The sequence below is a fragment of the Anolis carolinensis genome, chromosome 1 (assembly GCF_035594765.1).
Source record: "Anolis carolinensis isolate JA03-04 chromosome 1, rAnoCar3.1.pri, whole genome shotgun sequence".
In the NCBI taxonomy this organism is placed as follows: domain Eukaryota; kingdom Metazoa; phylum Chordata; class Lepidosauria; order Squamata; family Dactyloidae; genus Anolis; species Anolis carolinensis.
Genome location: NC_085841.1, coordinates 302790987 through 302812444, shown reverse-complemented (window position 1 = coordinate 302812444; position 21458 = coordinate 302790987). Strand labels below are relative to the sequence as shown.

Genomic DNA, 21458 nt, shown 5'->3' with positions numbered 1-21458 from the left:
TTCAGCATGACAATGATCCCAAGCACACCGCCAGGAAAATGAAGGAGTGGTTTCGTAAGAAGCATTTCAAGGTCCTGGAGTGGCCTAGCCTGTCTCCAGAGCTCAACCCTATAGAAAACCTTTGGAGGGAGTTGAAAGTCCGTGTAGCTCAGTGACAGCCCCAAAACATCACTGCTCTTGAGGAGATGTGCATGGAGGAATGGGCCAACATACCAGCAACAGTGTGTGCCAACCTTGTGAGGACTTAACAGAAAATGTTTGACCTCTGTCATTGCCAATAAATGATATATAACAAAGTATTGAGATGAACTTTTGTTATGGACAAAATACTTATTTTCCACCATAATTTGCAAATAAGTAAACAGGTTCATTAAGAGAAGTAAAAACATTGTAATTTGATTAGGTTTAGGAAAGTATCTCCTCAAAATGTATCATATGGTGAAAATTATTTTTGAGATAACTTTTTGAAGCTTGAAGTTTAAAAATAGCTGGATTGGAGAAATATATGTTGAAGCATACAATAAATTCTGCGTATTTTATTTATACCATCATGATTAGAACCAAATTTATGAAACTATTGAACATAGACCATATAGCATTTACTTATCTGAAATTGTATCTGCTTATATTTGGGCCTGAAACCCAACTCTTCATTCACTGTTAGCATTCTGGGAACTGTTTCCTCATGTTGACATTCCCCACTGCTTCAATAAATGTTCAAACTAGAAACCAGTTGATTCATTCCTGCTAGTCGATCATCTCACTTCTCTCCCTGGGACTATGAAACATTCCAATAATAAGAAATTGGATATTTATTCTTGCTCAAACTAGGTCCAATATAAAATATTTACTTAGTTACCAAATTATCTCAGTTAAAACTTCTATGTCCAAGAATTCAAATTTCCCTGGACTTATTATACAAATAGATGGTGATGATGATGATGATGATGATGATGGTGATACCCCACTTTTTCTCTCTACAAAGGGAGACTCAAAGCGACTGTGCCACTTTTATTATTCCCTAGAAGTTAAACCATGGGATGGGTCATGGGAAGTTACCACTATCTAGCACTTCTCATACTTCTGCCAGTGAATGTAAATTGTGTCTCACTGGCTGATAGAGCATCTAAATTCTTGTGATGTTTCACAAGTACATAGCTAAAGTAAACCCATAATACTTAGGTAAGTCTAAGTAACTATATAAAGTATAAAAAGATAGCCATCTATGAAGCAGACATTATACCTGTCTCAATACAGTAGCAAACACAAAAGAGGTGCTAGACTATGGAGAGAAATCACAGTTGTATCCAGGAATTTTAACAGTTGCTTGCAGAAATATCCACCCCTTTTTACTTTTTCACATTTTGTTGCATTACAGCCCAAAGTTGAAAGGGATTTTGTTGGCATTGATATACAGTAGAGTCTCACTTATTCAACATAAACGGGCCGGCAGAACGTTGGATAAGCAAATATGTTGGATAATAAGGAGGGATTAAGGAAAAGCCTATTAAACATCAAATTAGGTTATGATTTTACAAATTAAGCATTAAAACATTACATTTAATAACAAATTTAACAGAAAAAGTAGTTCAATATGAAATAATGCTATGAAGTAATTACTGTATTTAAGAATTTAGCACCAAAATATCACAATTTATTGAAAACATCTACTACAAAAATGCATTGGATAATCCAGAATGTTGGATAATCGAGTGTTGGATATGTGAGACTCTACTGTACCATTTGATATACACAGATACTCAACACTGTGAAGTTGTAAAAAAATATTGTGGTACAAAGTTTAAATAAATCAATCAAATGGATATTTATTGGTTTTATAAGTATTGCTCTCCTTTGCTCTGAATAAACTGGGCAGCACACTGCCTACATGTCACTGAATGGAGTCATCTTGTATGTACTTTCAGTGTCCCATGATCTTAGATTAGGCATATATCTAAATGAGCAACAAAAGAAAGACAAATAAACTATCAAAACAAGACTACAATAAACTTGTGCAGAATAACCATTCAGGGTTGAATTACTAGAAAACCTCTCTTTGGAGCACTCTTAAATCAATTATTACAAAATGAAAAGAATAACAGTCACAACTGCTTTGGTAAGGCCATCCACCAAAACTCAATTAGCTGGTAAAGAAGGACATTAATTGGAAAAGTCTTTGGTCATCCTGAAGGAGCTGGAAAGATCATCTTTAGGATAACTACCACATGGATGCTGCACACATTTTGACTATATAGAAGAGTGGTGAGAAAAAAGTCAATAATGAAACAAAGCTATATTGAAGACCATTGGGAGTTTACAAAAACTTTGGGCAAACAGCAAACATGCCAGAAAAAAATATCCGGTCTAGTGAGACCAAAAGGGAACTGTTTCGCTTTGCTATAAATAGCTGTGTATGGTACATAGCCAACAGTGGTCACAGTGCACCATAGTGGTAGTAGCATCATGTTGTGAGGACAGTTTCTCAAAAAGGGACTGTGAAACACAAGATTGAGGGCAAGATGGATAGGGCCAAGTACAAGCAATTCTAGAGGAAGGCTTTGTTTGTTCTGCAAAAGACTTTGGATCTTAAAGCAGGAACATAACTGTAAATACACAGCTAGAGTAATATTGGATATCTTAGAACCGTTTGTTCAAAGCCCTGACTTTGGTTTAATAGAGCAGGGTGTCAAACTTATTCTCATTGAGGGCCATGTCAGCGTTAAAGTTGCCTTCAAGGGGCCTTTTGATGTGGCTGGCTGGATTCAGTCCTTGAGCCTTACATTTGACACATGTGCAATACAGTATATATGGCAAGACCTTACAGTTCTTTATCAACAAACACCATTCAAATTGAGAGAGCAGTCGTGATTTTACAATAAAGAATGAGCTAAAACTCCAGAATCCAGATGACCAAAGCTCATGAAGATTGATCAAGTCTTAACTTGAGGGGATTTGTAACGTATCCAGCAAATGGCATTTTGTTTTTGTTTAATTTTGTGTTACAATAAAATCATTACACCTTCACAGTTTTGAGTAACTTGTGTACAAGGAGTAACAACACCAATCGAATGCATTTTAGTTCCAGATTGTGATATATCAAAAATGTGGAGAAGTCAAAGGGGTTGTGAGAATACTTTTGCAGGGCACTGTTTCTATGCAGGACAAGCAAAACATTTGGGAAGAATTCTGTCATATCTAGAGAAAGTGTGAGGTTGGCCAAAAAAGCAATAGGGCAATTGGTGATATATGTGGGTCAAGCAATGATGCTGAAGATCTGTCCATTGGTGAAAATGCTTGCGTTGGCTTCCACATCTTTATTAATCAGATCTCTGCTGACATGATAAATTGCTGAGCAGCCCATGCGGCTGCTGTGGAATCGGCACCTGCTGCTTCTGTGACTAGGCAACATCCTCAGCCTTGGAACTCTGTCCTTGCTGCAGAATTAAAACCAATGCATTGCATGGAAAAGGCAGACAGAAAAGTCTGTTTAGGGATTGCGTGAAAGGAGCCTAAAGGCTCACCATATCCCTGTTTGGCAGATACACTCAGTGTGGATATATGGTCACTTAGACTTATGCTAGTGGTCCACATATTCAAACTCTGTTACCTGGTAACTAAAAGCTGTAGAAAAGTATCTTCCAAAATACATTGTGAAGCTGATTTTTTTCTAGCAATCCATGGAGGGTGGTGGTGATGTTAGACTACAACAGAGATTGGGAAAGTGCAGTCCATTTTTGTGGACCCCAAATCAAATAAATGGCTCCAAAGTACTCATAAATTGTCTCTGAGAATATTGGGGGCATTTCTGCCATGTTTGAAGCTTTCCTAGACTCTCAGAAGCCAAAACAAAATGTCGTGCCTGTGTCTGTGATTGCTTAAAATTGCCTTCTATGAGCCCAGAAAAACCCAAAACATGACCTTATAAAGACTGTTGGGAACAAAAAGTGTGTTTGTTTGTTTATTGTAAGGGCAAGTTTGGTGTGCTTCCCTCCAGTGCGGTTAAAATGCCCTCTGTGGACCTAGTAAGTACTAAAACAACGTCCCAGGTACTGTAGAGACCTTTTGGGAACAGTCTTTTCAATGTTATTTTATATGTGGGAGCAGGTGTGATATAGAATGCAGTTCATCAAAGTCACCTGGTCTCTATCAGCAAAAACCAGACCCCTGACTTGATCTTTAGTGTACTGTCAAGCTTTGCAGTTGTTGTAGTCAACAAATAGTAATTACTTTTTATTTTTCATGAAGTGGCTACCACAACTTGAAGCCATTGTTCCTTTCTGCTCAAGATCCATTTCAATTTAGCATTTAGTGTTGTGTGTTATTGATTCCACTTTACATCACTATCTGTGGTGTGGTGGAAGCCCCTTCCTTGGAAACTTTTAAATAGAGGCTGGATGGCCATCTGTCAGGGATAGTTTGATTGTGCTTTTCCTGCATGGCAGTGGGTTGGACTAGATGGCCCATGTGGTCTCTTCCAACTCTATTCTTTTTTAAAAAAATAGTTTTTATTGAATTTAAAATTTTTCATACAATAATTGCTTTTGTCACATAGCAGATATTTAATTTATCATACAATACTTGCATCATTCTTTTATATCTACTGTTGATTTATATCTACTACATCGTTAACATTTGTCTATATTTCTTCACCATTGTGTATCCCCCCCCTCCCTCCCCGAGCCGTTTCTTATGCATTGTCTAACCAAAATCTCATTTCTTCCTGAGGCGGTAGCCCTCCATGCCTTTTTTGGAGTCCTTTCTCAATAAATTTCCCCCATACATCCTCAAAATCATTTTTTTTCTATATCCCTCTTTTAACTTTTAATTTACATGTTAGCTTATCATTTATTGCCAATTTCCATACTTCCTTATACCATTCTTCAATCTGTACATCTATTACTTTTCTCCAGTTCCTTGCTATAAGCAGTCTTGCTATTGTCAATAAATTTGTTATTGCTTCTTTTTCTTTTTTATCCATCTTATTGTTATTATATATTGATAATAATGCAATACCAGGGTTTCTTTCCAATTTGATGTTCATTATATCCTCTATCTCTTTAAATATTTTGTACCAAAATTTCCTTACATATTTACAATGCCACCACATATGTATATATGTTCCCACTTCCTGACAGCCTCTCCAGCAATTTTTTGGATGGTTTTTATTAATATTTGACATTTTTAATGGCGTTAAATACCATTTCCAAAGTATCTTATAATAATTTTCTTTAACTCTTATTGATAAATTTTTCAAGTGCCTTTGTTTCCACAATTGCGACCATTCCATTTCATTTATTTTCATCTCTAACTCCTCCTCCCATAATTCCTTAAGAGTGGTATTTTTCTCTCTCCTTCTTTTATTCCACCCAATATTCTATAGATTCTACCAGTTACACCTTTCATTTTTTTATAATCATCTATATCCCTTCCATTTTGTATTATTTGTTCAAATTGGTTAGGTTCCTTCCCCTCTGGAGTTTTTCAGTCTACTTGTGTTTTCACCATCACATATAATTTGGTGCAGTCTACTGCTCTCTCTTGAGTCCAAGTCACTTTATGGTTCAAATTCTTCCCTTTTTTGCCCAGTCTGCTTAAAATCAACATCTCTTTTCCTAATTGTAGTTTTTGCACTTTTAAGTTACAACATAAACAAAGTAATAAAAAGCAATATTCTTTAAAGAGAAGCAGTATTGAGAAGCTAAATAGAGCTCATTCCTATCTGCTTAGAGTTTGGGGCATTGGAATAGGTTACTGCACATCAGTACAGACTTGAGAAATTGTTTCCTTACGCTGAACTGCACATGACCCCCTCCATGTTTTGATATTTTTGTACTGTGATATTGCAAAAACGATTGAAGAAATTTTTGTGTACATATTTGTGTTAAGTACTAGTTTATTTTCCTTTTTATTCAATATTAGCTTGTAAACTATCATCTTTCATATATTCTGTTTGGTTTGCCTGTTGCTTGGGAAGCATTTGTCCACTTCCTTCTCTTTTGTAATCAGGCCCGATGGCTCTACAAAGGCTGTGGAAGGGAGATTTATATCTTTAATAAGGATCAGGTAGCCTGTGGTTGCTACCTCCCTCAGTGGAGCAATTCAGTACATTCCACTGAATAAGGATCTTTCCTAGGCAGCCTACCGACAAGAGACGGCTAATTGCTGATGCTTTCACGAGGCTGCTGCAATGAGCCATTTTTTCTTCTAGGTATATGGTTTTACTAGAACAGTGATTTCCAACCTTTGGTCCTTCAGGTGTTTTGGACTTCAGCTCCCACAATTCCTAACAATTGGTAAGCTGGCTGGGATTTCTGGGAGTTGAACTCCAAAATATCAGAAGGACCAAAGGTTGCTTTGCCTTCTGTTTGTGAATGAAAGTGCAGTGACTAGTTTGGTAACCAACCAGAACTAATTCTTGTTGGGCATGCCTCATTTCATAGCTTGAAAAAAATCCTCTTCATATATTACAGTCCCCAGGATCTTCTAGCCACCATGGTAAGTGGCTGAGGGATTCTGGAAGTTGTAGGTTAAAGAAGAAAGTTTTCCCAAGCTCTCATAAGGAAAAGTGAACAGTGCATTTTGGGTGAAACATAGTGGGAGGGCAGAGTCAGTCAACAACAACTCCATTCATGATGCACCAGACTTCCCACTTCAGCAAGCTTGCTAAATAACAGCTTCTTCATTTATGCTTTCATGGATAAGAAATAATGTCATTTTATACATTTCTGTTGTGGTGACTAGAATTATACCATGACCCATCCCATAAAGCTGTTTATTTCCAAAAGTGTGGCTTTACTTGAGACCTATGTTTAGGCTTATGATGTGCCTTCCCCTCCCTTCTCCTCAATAATTGCCAAATGATCTTTGTTGCTGAAAAATTGACAATACCCTTATCTCTTTTTAAAGATTATATGGGTGGGTGTAGGACTGGTGCTAAATGTTGAAAAACATACATAGAAGCACTCAGTTTTCAAATAAAGCTGGATGAATATGGATAATTCCATTTATTTTGACTATCTAGTATGAAGACAAACATTTTTGTCTTTCTAACAGTTCTTGGTGAAAGGGAATGAGTGGATAATTTGAATATTGGTTGGGTAGCTGAGATCTGCTTGGACTAAAGGTGACTGCGCTCTTGTTTTTTCAGTTAATGTTTTGATGAGTCAGGTATTGATGTAAAACAAGCTGCTTTGACAATACAAAACAATTCAAATAAAAACTTAAATAGGATAGAAACTGGTTCTTAACAACCGACAGCAGCATATGGTAGCTCAATAGGCATTTAGTGTTAGCAGCCTATAGTAACTGAACTCCCTCAGGCCCATTTCTCTTTGAGTTTTGTGATATTTCATCTCTATGTAATGGACTTGTCTGGTAGCAAGAGAGGGAACTGGTTGCTGCTGTACCTTACATGGAATTAGGTGAAGAGCCATTGGGATTAAAAAACACCCCCCCCCCCAATAAAAATATATACATTGTGTAAATTATGCCTGTTTACGTAATTCATATCTCACACTTTCATGTTAGGTTCACTTACCGATTCTTGAAAAATGTAAGGATATAACCAAGTGGCAAACATTTTATGTGTGAGACCTCTGTCTATTTTAGTTTTCACACGTAAATTATAGTAAACAAATGCAGAGACTGCATGGAATAGGATTTAGATATTCTTTTGCAAATGTACAAAAAATAATAGGTAGAAAAAATAGGTAGAAAAAATGAAATGCAAAGATACAGACTGGGGGATGCCTGGCTCGACAGCAGTACGTGTGAAAAAGATCTTGCAGTCCTCGTGGACAATTTAAACATGAGCCAGCAATGTGATGCGGCAGCTAAAAAGGCTAATGGGATTTTGGCCTGCATAAATAGGAGTCTAGTGTCTAGATCCAGGGAAGTCAGGCTTCCCCTCTATTCTGCCTTGATCAGACCACACCTGGAATGCTGTGTCCAATTCTGGGCACAGCAGTTGAAGGGAGATGTTGATGAGCTGGAATGTTTCCAGAGCAGGGCGACTAAAATAATCCAAGGTCTGGAGAACAACCCCTATGAGGAGTGGCTCAAAGAGCTGGGCATGTTTAGCCTACAGAAGAGAAGGCTGAGAGGAGACATGATAGCCATGTATAAATATGTGAGGGGAAGTCATAGGGAGGAGGGAGCAAGCTTGTTTTCTGCTGCCCTGGAGACTAGGACGCGGAGCAATGGCTTTAAACTACAGGAAAGGAGATTTCACCTGAACATCAGGAAGAACTTCCTCACTGTGAGAGCTGTTCGGCAGTGGAACTCTCTCTCCTCCAGACTATGGTGGAGGCTCCTTCCTAGGATATTTTTAAGCAGAGGCTGGATGGCCATCTGTTGGAGGTGCTTTGAATGCAATTTCCTGCTTCTTGGCAGGGGGTTGGACTGGATGGCCCATGAGGTCTCTTCCAACTCTATGATTCTATATCCAGGAAAGTTACCCTACAAGATAACCAAACAATCCCACAGGAAGATGTATGAAATGGCATGTGCATGCCATGACACTAATGGCATATTAGTACATTGTGTAAAATTTACTTCTCCTGTGTAAAAACTTGCAAATTCTAGATACTTTGGGCATTCTGGGATTTTCAAGTAAGAGTGGCAATTGATTTATATCATCCTGTTTTCCCTTGCCTATCCGATGATCTCTTATTGCATCAGTGATTGCTGCCTTTTTGGTATTGGCTGAAAGCTATTTTTCTTTTTGCAGGCTTTTGATGGCATGTATTGGTGGGATTTATTCATAAGTTTACTGCTGCAAAACTTGCTTCTGTTTTGTCTGGTTTGTTGTATTTTAGTATTGTATTTTTCAATTGTGTTGTAAGATGTAAGACTTAATAATAAAACGCTTATAAATAAGTACAACAAAAATAAATCTACCACTGTTTTTGTTTCCTCCAGGTAGTCCAGAATATGGTGCTGCTGGAGAGGATGCCCTGATCCGGATCCAGAGGTTAATGGCTGAAGGTGGTATGACTGCTGTGGTTCAGCGAGAGCAAAGCACTACCATGGCATCCATGGGTGGTTTTGGCAACAACATCATTGTGAGTCACCGAATCCATCGCAGCTCTCAGACTGGTACTGAATCCACTGGAACAGCAGACAGTGGCTCATCTCAACCGTCCACTTCTCAGGAGTTGGTGGCTGATCTGGCAGGACGGAGCATTTCTGAGTCCATGCAGGTGACAGAACATGACTTGAGCCCACGGACATCCTCTGATGAGGCTGAAGGAGAAGCTAGTGGACAGAGCTTGTCAGAGCAGGCTCAGTCCTCAATGGACACTGAGGAGGGACCAACTGAGTACAGTGACCTAACTAATAATAACCATCTTCCTGACAACACCAACTTCTATAGTAATGGTAGCACTGGTGGAGAGTCTCGGAACAGGTAGAGATGAATTTGGTGTTGATGCTACCCTTGTACTGCTAACAAGAGACTTGTACCTCACAGCTGACCAGGAACTGAGGGAGTAGGAGGATTTTGGCTCTGACCAGATACTGGTAATTCAGCGGGCATTGGTGTACAGGGGTGAGAGACCATCAATTGTATAGGAGGATCCTTGAAGAGGTTTTATTCTGTGTCTTAGCTTCCCGCATCCGTTTTGCTGCACATTTTCTACAATAGCTGTAATAAACCTTGATATTCAGCTGAGCCTTATGTAAATTTCTCAGCTCACTGGCTACAAGAATCCATTAAGCTTTGCCCTAACCCTGCAGTGCTTTTAATGTTACTCTTTGTTTTGGTTTTTTTATTTTTTAAAACAGACACTTTCCCCTCTTTTCACCTACCAGCTAATTGGATCAAGGGGATTGTAGTCTCTTCTTTTGGAGATCTGCAACCTTTTTGAGTATGTATGTTTCTTTTAAGTGCTACTGTGGAGGGGATTTGCACCGCAGCTCTGCTACCCAGAGTAGTTTTATCTTCCAAGCCACCTTGCTAGTAAGTACCAGACAACTCTTCTGAAGTTGAGAACTGGGGTGGCTTGAGAAAATGCGGACTGTATAAGGCCAAGTTGCTTTCCCCAGGACTGTGTCACTCTTCTTTCCAGCCCTGAACTGGAGGCAGGAGAGCTGTGCTTGGGCTTCAGCATCCCTTCATGCTCAGGAACCTCTTAGGAGTGTGGGCCTTTTGTTTTCAGAGTTACCTACTTTGTATGCAAGCAGGACCTGTACCAGGGCTGCTGTGGGGGAGGCAGGAAGATATAGTTGTAAAGCATGTGGGTAGGGTGGGAACTGCTCCCCAATAAAGGTGGCACTTATACAGAAAATTGCCCAGGGCTTAGCAGCACCATTTGCTGTGCCAACAGTAGCATAATGTAATTCAACCTGGTGAGGTTTGGCAGGATCATGGTGCCATGGCCAAGCTGCACTTCCCTGTTTGGGGTGGGGTGGGGGGTGGGAGAAGAAGGGGTTAGCTCCGTGTCAGAGCGTGAGGTATGTGTCTGTGATGTAAGGTGTTGCATGTGAAACCTTGACCTTGTACATGTAGTTTCTAGTGGAGAAATCAAGGCTCTGATATTTTTTTGTTTCTAGTCTAATATGTGATTTTCCTTTTTGTTTGTAACTCTCCATCCCAGTGAGCTTGTAGCAGGAAGGTAGGGGGAGAGTGTGTGCTAATGAGGGAAACACCAAAGATCAACGTCATTAAAATATGACAAACCCTTTTCTGGTCTCCTGTTTTCTCTTGTGGGCTACACTTATTTTTGAAAAAAATGCTGCTATTCCTTTCCTCATGTCATCTCTTCACTTGAGCATAGTATGGGGAAAGAGGAGGCTTTCTTTTCAAAACCCGGAAATATCTTCTTTTCTATCTCAAGAAAACCTAATGGGAGAGATCCTTATCTACTTGTTCTGGTAAGAAATTGAATACTTGCATCCTTGGTGAGGGGAAAAAAATTGAGTGTGAAGAGAAGAAGAAAAGGAATCAATGGGTTATCCTGCTGCTGTGGCAAAGTGGATTTTCTCTGATTGTTCTGAGACATTGTTATACGATACCTGCCAGAGGCCTCTCCCCCTTGCAACCCTGCTCCTTGCCTTCTCAACACCATGAGTGTGTGACAATAAATAAAGCACAGTGTTAAGCAGCTCTTATTCTTGCAGTCAGAAGAGTCTGTTAGAGAGCATTAAGCAAATGCTGCCTTAAATCACAGCATGGAAATGAACTTTAAATCAAATCAGTTGGCTGCCAGGCCTCATCAGAGTGTTAATGAAGCACTAAAATCTGCCCTGTGCCAGTTGCACTTCTGAGCTACAGGAGCTTTGGTCTGATAATGGAATTCCCATCTATAGCTTAGGAGCATGTTTACATGAAAATAGGCTAATACGTAGAATCCACAAATGATTCACTTTACTGAGGTTTGCAGAGTTTAGTGCTTGTGTTTCTGAAAGAAAAAGAAAAGGAGAGGGAGCACATTAATATAGGAATCAAGCAAAGTATTGGGTAATGCCAAAAGCGCATGTTGTTTTTTCAAGCCTCTTTCCAGTGAGTTTGAGAGGGAAACCTGTTATTGATGAGGATCAAATAGCTAGATCTGAAAGTATATCTTTTAATCCTTTTTCTCTGAAAGAGTTTGGAATCTCAGATTTGTTTTTTGCTTCAAAAGACTGGGATTTTGTTTGATTATTGTTACACTGCCTGAAGCACACATAAGTGGGAAATACTATCATAAGACAGTGGTTTCCTATTACTGGTTTGGGGCAGCTTAACGGAAAAATGAGTTTTGATAGATACATTCTTGCCAAGTCTGGGACAGGACACAAATAATAAATATTATTGCCTTCAGTAATATACTTGAGTTATAGATATATGTCATCCTGATTTCACACTAATATCCTTTAAGGGCTGTGCAGCCACATGGGTAGACAGAGGGCATGTATTATGGAAGCAACATTTTACCAAAAGAGCTGATTCCACAGAAAATTTTATAGGGTTAGACCTGCTCGTGTGGTCATCGTACCTTTAGATCTTATAATGTAGGTTTTGCAACAGATAACCAAACACTGGAAGATTTACAAAAATGTGGACAAACCTAGGTGCAGTAATGAGGAGCAGGTAGGTAAACACAACCTACTTAACATCTTTCTCCTACTTTAGTCCTAAGGCATTGTACTGATGCAATCCTGTCAATGTACTTATATATTGAAATAGGTGAGCTCATGTACTCTGAAATGTTGTGACAGTGCTTGAATTACATGGGTACCATAAAAATGTCATCCTCTTAACTTTTGTAATACTTTCCATATAACTTGTTTTAAGGCTAGAGATTTGGTGGAGTGGGTGGGCTCATGGTTTTAATGAGATACCTCTGACCTTCTCCCATGATTTTGACCATGAGTCATGAGGATTTTTTTGTCAATACTTTCACATACATAGCTCTGTTTTAGAAGGTCTGTAGGACCTTTTATGCTTCCCTATACCCTTTCTGGGAAAGCTTATATAAAATAAGTGGGTGGAATCCATAGAGAACTGAGCCTACCCCATAATGATATGATTTTTTTTCGTGTCACTTCAACATGAAGCGAGTGGATAATTCTTTATCCAGACTGCTAACTACTTTTTCCACAGTTAATGAAAAGGGTGGGATTGAATGAGAACAGCATTATTTACGGGGCTGAGATAGGAGATATGCAGCTTCAGACATGCCCTGATCTTCTAATTCACGTCTAGAGCACTTCTACACACTAAGGACAACTGGTAAAAGTATTTCTGTCATAACTTTTAGACAAAAACAGATTTGTTCAGCAAAGCCACACACAGCCTTGCTGTTCTGATGCTCCTGGTTTTCACAGCTGGGGGTGAAATGTGATATCCACTTTTTGGGTGCAGGTAGTAATCTGAGAACCAGAGGCTTTTGTTAGCTTAACCACCTAGAAAGGAAGTATAGATAAAGGGAAATGCTGGTGGAAGGAATGTATTTAACTTTCAAAAGCCCTTTTCATTGAATCGTAGATGAAAAATATCTCACAAGATAGATTTCAAGGAAAACTGAGCACCTTTAGGGTTACAGGTAAAATCTCTTGAAGATTTTAAAGCCATGTGTGACAGGAATTAGAAATAAATGTCCAATTCTCAGTGTGAAAAGAGGTTAATAATGGGCTGGGCCACAAATCCAAACTAAAGTCCACGTTCTATAAATGTCTGTAATGAGCTGTAAGAAGGGCACTAGCAAAACAGGGAGCTTTGCTGAATATACGCAAGTATCTAGGTTACTGAAGGAGGAGAAGGAAGGAACCTGGAAAGCCATGTTATTATAAAATCTGATTGAGAGCTGGCAAAGACAAAAGAGATTATGTCCCCTTTAGGAAGCAGTTGCATATAATCAGAATAGGATAGTTAAAAGGCCAAGTCATCACAGGACCCAGATTTCTAAACAAGAATAAAATAGAGGAAGAGGACATGGTGATGGCTGGATGGTTCCAAGAAATTTTTTTAGAGAGCTATGTGTGTACATGCCCTCAACCCTTGAGTCTCCTAAGACAGAAAAAGTGACATTTCCTTCCTCTGAAATAAAGACAACAGCCCTTGGTATTCCTTAGCATTCTCTCATCAAATTTTAAACAGAACTGACTCTGCTTAGCTTCTAAGTTCAGTCAGGTTCTGATGCAAGTAAGAGCTTGTGGCCATGTTGGTTGTGAAATTCTGGAACTGTAGTTAAAAACAATCACTTTTCCAAATTCCGAACTAAGAGGCTCATGTAATTAGCCTCTGTCATATTTCAGCTTATCCTGACAAAAAGGGATCATCTGTGCATTTTCGTCTGGCAAGCTTTGTATCAATTAGTTATGTGTGCAGAGTCATCTTTTTTAACACAACCACTACCACAAGCTGGCAAAATCATCAGTAGTGGAGAGTGGCTGGCTATCAGAATTTTAGGTAGCTTCTTAAAAGCAGAAGAAGGGATGATTGGGTTTTTTAATTCACATTATACTGGCACCTATTGGTGTCAACACAGCTGTCAATGTATTCCAACACTACAGACATGAAGGACCAAACCTGAGGAGTACGACCTCCCAAGAAATGTTAAAGCTATATGTTAGCTTATGGCTCACTTAAATGGCCTTTTCTCTCACAGAATTTCCCAGCCTTATAAACGATCAAAAGATCAGAATCCTTTTGCTTGTGCCATAAATGGTTGTGTCCCAATGATATGGAGTTCTCCACACAACTTGGGAGCTCCAGAATGGTGACTCAAATAAGAAGAGCCTAGTTTTCCTGAAGGATCTCCATGACATGAAGGTGACTTCAGATATTCCACATCTGATACATATTCACTTAGATTTCTAATGCTGCAGTGACTAGTCAGAATCCAAGTTATTGCACCCAAAAATGGCAGGTCTTGAAATTTAAAAAGTGTGTAGGTGAGAGTACCTCCTACAGTAAAGGTGGAAAATCATTTTAATATGATAGCCAAATTCAATATAGAACAAAACTTTTCATTCATCGGAGTAGCAAATAGAAAGGGAACCCTCAAAATAGCAGTGTCTGATAGTTCTTAACCAGTTTGGACACACTTCAATTAGTCATATAAAGCACAGCTTAATTCTAGACTTAAGTACCACTCAAACATAAATCCACAATTAATAGCTTTCAGGCATGGAAAGCAGAGCTGAGTTCCATTCAGCAGCTTCCCAGGCTGCAAAACATCTCGGTGCCATTGAATGACTTTGCTATGCTATAAAAAACATCTTAATTTATGACATCTTCCCAATCTTTAGATATTATTTTTGCCCCTAGTAATTGATTGGAAATAAGAGCCAATATATATTAAATTTGCTCTGAACCGAGAACTGTTAGCTGGAATTTCCCCAAATTATCAGATTGCTTCCTTTGTGTGAGCACAGTCCCTTTTCAAAAACGGAAAGTAGGTAGCTTCAGGAGAACACGTGTATATATATATTTTTTACAGTGAAGCATTTACTAATGAAAAATATACCCCTTTGTCTCAAGGAAATGGAATAAAGAGGATCTTCAGCTCTTCTTAAACCTCATCAAGACATAGAATGAAAAAAAATCAAATGAACTGTTTAATGAACTTGTCCAAGTTGAAACTATCCAGATGTTGTGACTACAACTCCCATAATGCAGCCAGTTTCGTGATGGGGAATTATGGGAATTGGTTATCCAACAGATCTGGAGGGCACCAGGTTGGAGGAGACTGTTCCTAGAGAAACGTAACTTTTTTCCAGGTAATGATTAGAAGGTAGGGCCTGCTTTGACCTAGTTCAGATTCTTCTGCACCTGAAAGCTATTTTAGATTCTCCATGATTTTCATCTAGCTTTTCTTGGCTGTTATATTGCAAACCCTCCTTTTAAATTTTCCTGTTGAATCTATTCTCATTGTTGCTTTGTCCCTTTCTGCTGTGTGTTTATATGTGGTTTAATGTCTGACCAAGGCAGAATAAGAAATTATTAAGGTAGTCTTCACCGCCTATGTTCCTATAGAAATACAGTTGAACCAAGCTACAATTAGAGTATGCAGTTCAATCCTGTCTCAGTTCTAACTCCAGCAAACCCAACCCAGGAATCAGAATTTAGGAAGGCTACACATTGGCTGCAAGATTCTGGGAGTTATATTCCGAAAAGTAACTTTCCCTATCTCTAAATCAGCTGAATAGTATGGGCAGGCGAAAACAAAATGAAAAAACCATGCCTCCCCAGTGGTTCCCACCCCACACGCACCCAGGGTGCAAGTAGCCAACCCCTGGAAGGGCAGGGGCCAGACCTTGGCTGCCCTGAGCTGAAGCTGGTGGAAGGAGCAGCTTGCCTGGGAGCAGCTGCTCTCCCCACTTAGTTGCAATCTGTCAGCGAAGCTGTTCTCCAACAGGAAAAGGCATATTAATTAAAGCATGCCATGTGGTGAGCTGTCCTAGCTGTAATTGGGATCTCAGCACACAGCATGTAAATGTCATTCTTTTCTTCTGAATCTGTGCAAAGGGAGCTCTATGCTTAGAAGGGGGGAGGGGGGGCAGGAGAGAGGAGACGGGGAAGTGCTGGCACTGAGGGGACACAGTCACTGATTTTCCAGCCGCTGCCCTCTGAGGCGCATGGGCCAATTACTGTCTTATGGACCTCTGTCTCTCTTCACCCGCTTTCCTCCAGCCAAAGGAGCCTCTTGTGCCACCCTGCTGTCATTGCCTGGCATTCATGCAATGGTAATTGGGTGGGAGGCTCATTAAAACTTGTACACCGCGTTCCAGCAAATATACATATTTGTTTCCACACAGCGTCCTTAGTCGAAGCACATCTCATCTGTTCTTGGTTACTTCCCTTTACAAATGTTTGTTTTTCCATTTAAGTGATTGTTGCTAGCACACAGCACATGCTGGAAGCAGCAATTCCCAAGCTGTACTGGACCAGTAGACCCAGTTGTCTTATACTCTGGTTCCCCACCAGTTGTGCCAGAGACTATATAGCCAGGAGAGAAAAGTGGAAGCATCAGATTTAATAGACATGTGGCTTCCATGGGATATCTCTATTCATTACCACTTTTCTCCACTTACTCAGCTCACTTTATACAGCAGAAATCATAATGGAGGAGGAAGAAATCCTAAAGGCCATCTATCTAATCCAATCCCTATCAAATCCAACCCCATTTCAGTGTAGAAATCCATAGCTAGAGCATCCCTCAGAGCTGGTAATCCAACCTGTGTTCAAAATCTTCCAGTGTACGATCATGCACTACTTTCAGTCCATTTCACTGTGGAACAGCTCTTCTTTTAATTCAACCTGGTACAGTGTTCCCTCAATTATCGCTGGGTTTAGGTTCCAGGATCACCTGCAATAAGTGAAAATCCGTGAAGTGAGGATGCTATATTTATTTTAATATGTATACATTATTTTAGTAGTTATCCACTATTTCAAGTCTTTATCAACCAATTGTGTATTGATAAATCACCTCCTTCTCCTCCCGTTGCCACTTGGGCTCCTTTTCTCTCCCTTTGGCTTCTCCTTCCTACCTTCCTTAGGCTGTAAATTGTATTTTTTAATGATTTATAATAGTCTTAGAGTTTATTGAAAAACCGCAAAACAGTGAATCTGCGAAAAGTGAACCGCGAAGTAGTGAGGGAACACTGTAATTCAATTTGAATATATTAGTTTGGGCATTAAATTTGTTTACCTTTAACATGACATTTTTCCAAATATGTGAAGATTGCTGCCATATCACTTCTCTATTTTCTCTTCTCCATGTAGCTACCCAAAATTTCAATTTCTTCTCATAAGATCTGACTTTCAGAACCTTTATCAACATGGCCATGTTCCTCAGGCCACATTTCAGCTTGTCAATTCCTTTTTTAACTATACTGATTATGACATTCCAGGTGAGGCGTGTCTGAAGCAGAATTTAGTGGTATTATTGCTTCACTTGAACTGAACAGTAGAGTTCTCTAGATACAGCCTACATCACACTAGTGAGTAGTATTTACCTTGTGGTTTACTTAGACCCCAAGATCTTTGTAGGTATCATACATCCTGTATTTTTATGTTTGATTTTTCCTGTGCAAATATAGAACCTTATTTTTAACTTGGTTTGAATAAATCTTATTAGATTGGGCACAGCTATCCAAGCTGTTAGTCAAAGTGGGTCCTGATTCTATCTTCTGAAGTATTGCAATGTATTGGTGTATTGCAATGACTCCCAAACACAAGCCGCTCAGATGTTTTGGACTTCAATTTTCAGAAGCCAGTGATCAGGAATTCTGGGAGCCGAAGTCCAAAACATCTGCAAGACCAGAGTTTGGGAATTATTGATATACAGTATTGGAAAGTTCGATGAATGTGTCCTATCTTTCTTCATCCAAGAAATGGCAACAGTAGCTATTTGGATATTGATGTCTCAGGCTTATCCAACCCCCCCCCCCCAAATAAATTTTCCAAGCTTCATTAGAAAGGCTTTCTAAAGAAACAATACATTGGGGGTGGGGATGAAAAAAGGGTGACCCAGGGAATCTGGAGGGGTTACAAAAGAATCTTGGTATTGTACATTGTCGCTTTACTCACACCCATGTAGAAAATTTTTAAAAATCAGGAATGGAAAAGTCAGATCAATATTACCTTATCACAATGTATTCTTGTAGGCTACATGTTGGTCTTTACATGCAATTTTAAGGGCATCTAGCTAGACATGGATTCCTAGGTGGCTATTCCACACTCTCTTTGCCTCAGAGTGTGGTGGAGGCTCCTTCTTTGGAGGCTTTTAAACAGAGCCTGGATGGCCATCTGTCAGGGTACTTTGTGCTTTTCCTGCATGGCAGGGGGTTGGATTGGATAGTCCATGCGGTCTCGTTCAACTCTATTCTACTATGATTCTAGGTGTCCACCTATTACCGTGTTTCCCCAAAAATAAGACATCCCCTGAAAATAAGACTTAGTAGAGGTTTTGCTGTATTGCCAAATATAAGACATCCCCCGAAAGTAAGACCTAGGAGGAGGGAGCTGCCGCCGCCAAAGAAGGCACATGCAGCATGAAGGGGAAGGAGGGAAAGGCATGCACCTTTCCCTCTTTTTCCTTTGTGCCCCATGTGCCTTCCTTGGCGGAGGAGGAGGGAACCGCTGCCGAGGAAGGCACGTGCGGTGCGAAGGAGGAGGGAATACTCCTCCTCTGCTCTGCACGCACCTTCCTCAGTGGTGGTGGGTCTCTTCTTCTCTGCTGAGGAAGGCACGTGTGACCGCACACGCCTTCCTTGGTGGAGGAGGAGGGAGGTGTCGAGTACAAGAAAAGAATCGTGAAAAAATAAGACATCCCCTGAAAATAAGACCTAGCACATCTTTGGGAGCAAAATTTAATATAAGACACTGTCTTCTTTTCGGGAAAACACGGTAAGTGGACTTGCCCTCACCAAGATACAACATTGAGAAAAACTCCTACCATTCGCTCACTTATGCTCATAATTCTGAAATACAAATGCCTGTTCACTAGATCCATGTTGCAGTTAGTATAGCTCCTGGTATTTTTTATTGCTCTTCTTGGAGCTTGACACTGTGGTGGAAAGGGTATGGCCTTCAAGATGCTGATAGTCTGAAACTTCTAGCATTTTGCACAATTGAGTATGCTGATTAGCAATGCAGAGTGTTATGGTCGAAATGGAAAAGGCTTATAGCCAGAGGAAAAAGGAAAGGAAAAAATATAAGGAAAGACAATCTTCATGATTGAACAAATAAAATATTACAAGGTCAGAGGTACAATTGTTCTTGGAGGGAGAGGGAGGGAGGGAGGAAGAGGGAAGGAGAAAATTGGATCTGTATAAGTAACAGATAAGTATAGAAATGTAAAGAATAGGAATACAGGAGTCATTAGAATAGTATGAGAATACACACCTCTCTATCTTCATCGTCATGATACTGCATCTTGTTGATGGGAAGCTATATACCAGTGTGGAAATCACCTGTTGGATACATGGCAAGCTATTTAACCCCAGTAGACTGAAAGCCAAAACCAAGGTCACAACAATGTCTATAATGTCTATAACGAACTCCAATATTCTGATGATAATGTAGCCTATGCTCAGAAGAAGACCTACAAGCTACTCTAAACATCTTTGCAGAAGCATACAAAAAGCTTGGCCTCTCACTGAACATCGGGAAAACCAAAGTGCTCTGCCAGCAGGCATCAACCAATCCCTCTGTGATGCCAAAAATACAGCTTGGAATATTAGAAATTGTTGACCATTTCCGCAACCTTGGCAGCCAACTGCCCACAAAAGTTCACATTGACACTGAAATACAACATCCTCTGAGCTCCATGAATGCAGCATTTTTTTCGAATGAAACAGAGAGTGTTTGAGGATTGGGTCATACGTAGGGAGATAAAGATGCTTGTTTATAAAGCTATTGTCCTCCCAACCCTATTATACGGCTGTGAAATGTGTACTATCTATAGATGTCACACTCAATCCCTGGAATGATTCCATCAACGTTGCCTCCAAAAAATTCTGCAAATCTCTTGGGAAGACAGGCAGACAAATGTCAGCATTCTGGAAGAAGCAAAGACCACCAGCATTAAAGTGATGATCCTCTGCCATCAACTTTGCTGGACTGGCCACATGGTCTGAATGCCCGATCACTGTCTCCCAAAGCAGTTGCTCTACTCTCAACTCAAGAATGGAAAATGGAATGTTGGTGAATAGGAAAAGAGATTTAAAGCTAACCTTAAAAGCTGTGGCATAGACACCAAGAACTGGGAAGCACTGACCCTCAAGCGTTCTAAATGGAGGTTATCTGTTACCAACAGTGCTGTGGAATTCGAAGAGGCACAAATGGAGGGCGAAAGAGAGAAATGTGTCAAGTAGAAGGTACGTCAAGCCAACCCCTATTGGGACAGCCTTCTATCTGGAAACTGATGCCCTCACTGCAAAATAACATGCAGATCAAGAATAGGTCTCTACAATCACCTACAGACCCATTGCCAAGACCCTACACTTGAAAGGCAATCATACTCGGCCACGAGTGATAGCCGATGATGATGAGAATATATGGGGGGAAAATTGTAATGGTGACAGTGATATATATGTATATATGTGTGTGTGTTATAGTCAAATGTTATTGGGAGGAATTGATCTTGCCCATGACTGGTTTATAGTATGGTGTAGTAGAATAGCATATATGGAAAAGAGTTGTGAGAAAGGGATTAAACTATCCAAAACCATCTTCCATGTCTTACTGTAGAAGCAAATCCTCTGGATTTCTACTTAATCAAGTTGACGGCAGTTCTTACAGATTCAAGAAAATGTTCACAAAAGATGTGAGAGTTGCATAACAAGGCAGAGAGAGTTCAAATCAATCAATTTACATACTGCAGTAGAGGAAGATAAATTTATTACTTAAGAAACAGGAATGTTCTTAGCAATTGAAATGCAAAAAGAATGTGTTATTTTAAAAAACTGACTGTAAAATTAACTTTTTTTTGTCCTAGGATGCTGCAAAAAGATAAGGCATCTACGTCTGAAGTTACAAGCTTCCAAGAGGATTCACTTGTGTTTGAATTCTTTAGTTAAAGGATTCTATAGAATTCATTTCTGTTTGAATCTGGATAGCAATTTTATTGCACTACTTGTATTAAATTGCCCATTCACAAAACAATTGATAATAAACATCCTGGCAATGAGCAAGCCAATGTTAATAATGTAAGTGCCACTGATAATAATTTTACCATTAATTCCTTTCTGATGTCACTGTTTACAGTCCCACCATAGAGGCTAATGCCCACACACATATTTGTGTGTGCGTGTCTAATGTAATAATTATATAATGCACACACCTACCTGAAGGTTGGAATAACACTTCATTCATCTGACAATCAAAAAATGTTTTTGGTTGTGGTCCAAGGAAGCTCATGCTGTACTTCATGTATTAAGCTTCAAAATGCCGCAGTGCTTTGTTGTTTATGCTGATAAGATTCTCTTCTTCATGCTAACAAAGGATGATCTGGGCAACTAGTTTCTGC

At 39.6% G+C, this 21458-nt stretch overlaps 1 protein-coding gene and 1 long non-coding RNA gene across 5 annotated transcripts in view; one reads left to right on the top strand and one right to left on the bottom strand.

Moving 5' to 3' along the window:
• The window catches only part of ambra1 (autophagy and beclin 1 regulator 1), a 198099-nt gene extending 187417 nt beyond the window's left edge, over positions 1 to 10682 (top strand). For 2 of the 4 annotated variants that reach the window (XM_062962254.1, XM_062962198.1), the window contains one exon: positions 8920 to 10682. In XM_062962254.1, coding sequence (XP_062818324.1) covers positions 8920 to 9410 — 491 coding nt within the window. In that variant the 3' untranslated portion in view covers positions 9411 to 10682. Of the gene's footprint in view, positions 1 to 3968; positions 5821 to 8919 lie in introns of those variants that run through there. The other 2 variants (XM_062962362.1, XM_062962306.1) reach the window with 2 other exon arrangements.
• Positions 10683 to 14352: 3670 nt separating this feature from the next.
• Positions 14353 to 21413, bottom strand: LOC134293974 (uncharacterized). Its single transcript, XR_010000944.1, has 3 exons — positions 21277 to 21413; positions 19334 to 19401; positions 14353 to 16793 (listed from the first exon to the last, which is right to left on the bottom strand). It is a non-coding gene; the product is annotated as an uncharacterized LOC134293974 (long non-coding RNA).
• Positions 21414 to 21458: the final 45 nt, after the last annotated feature.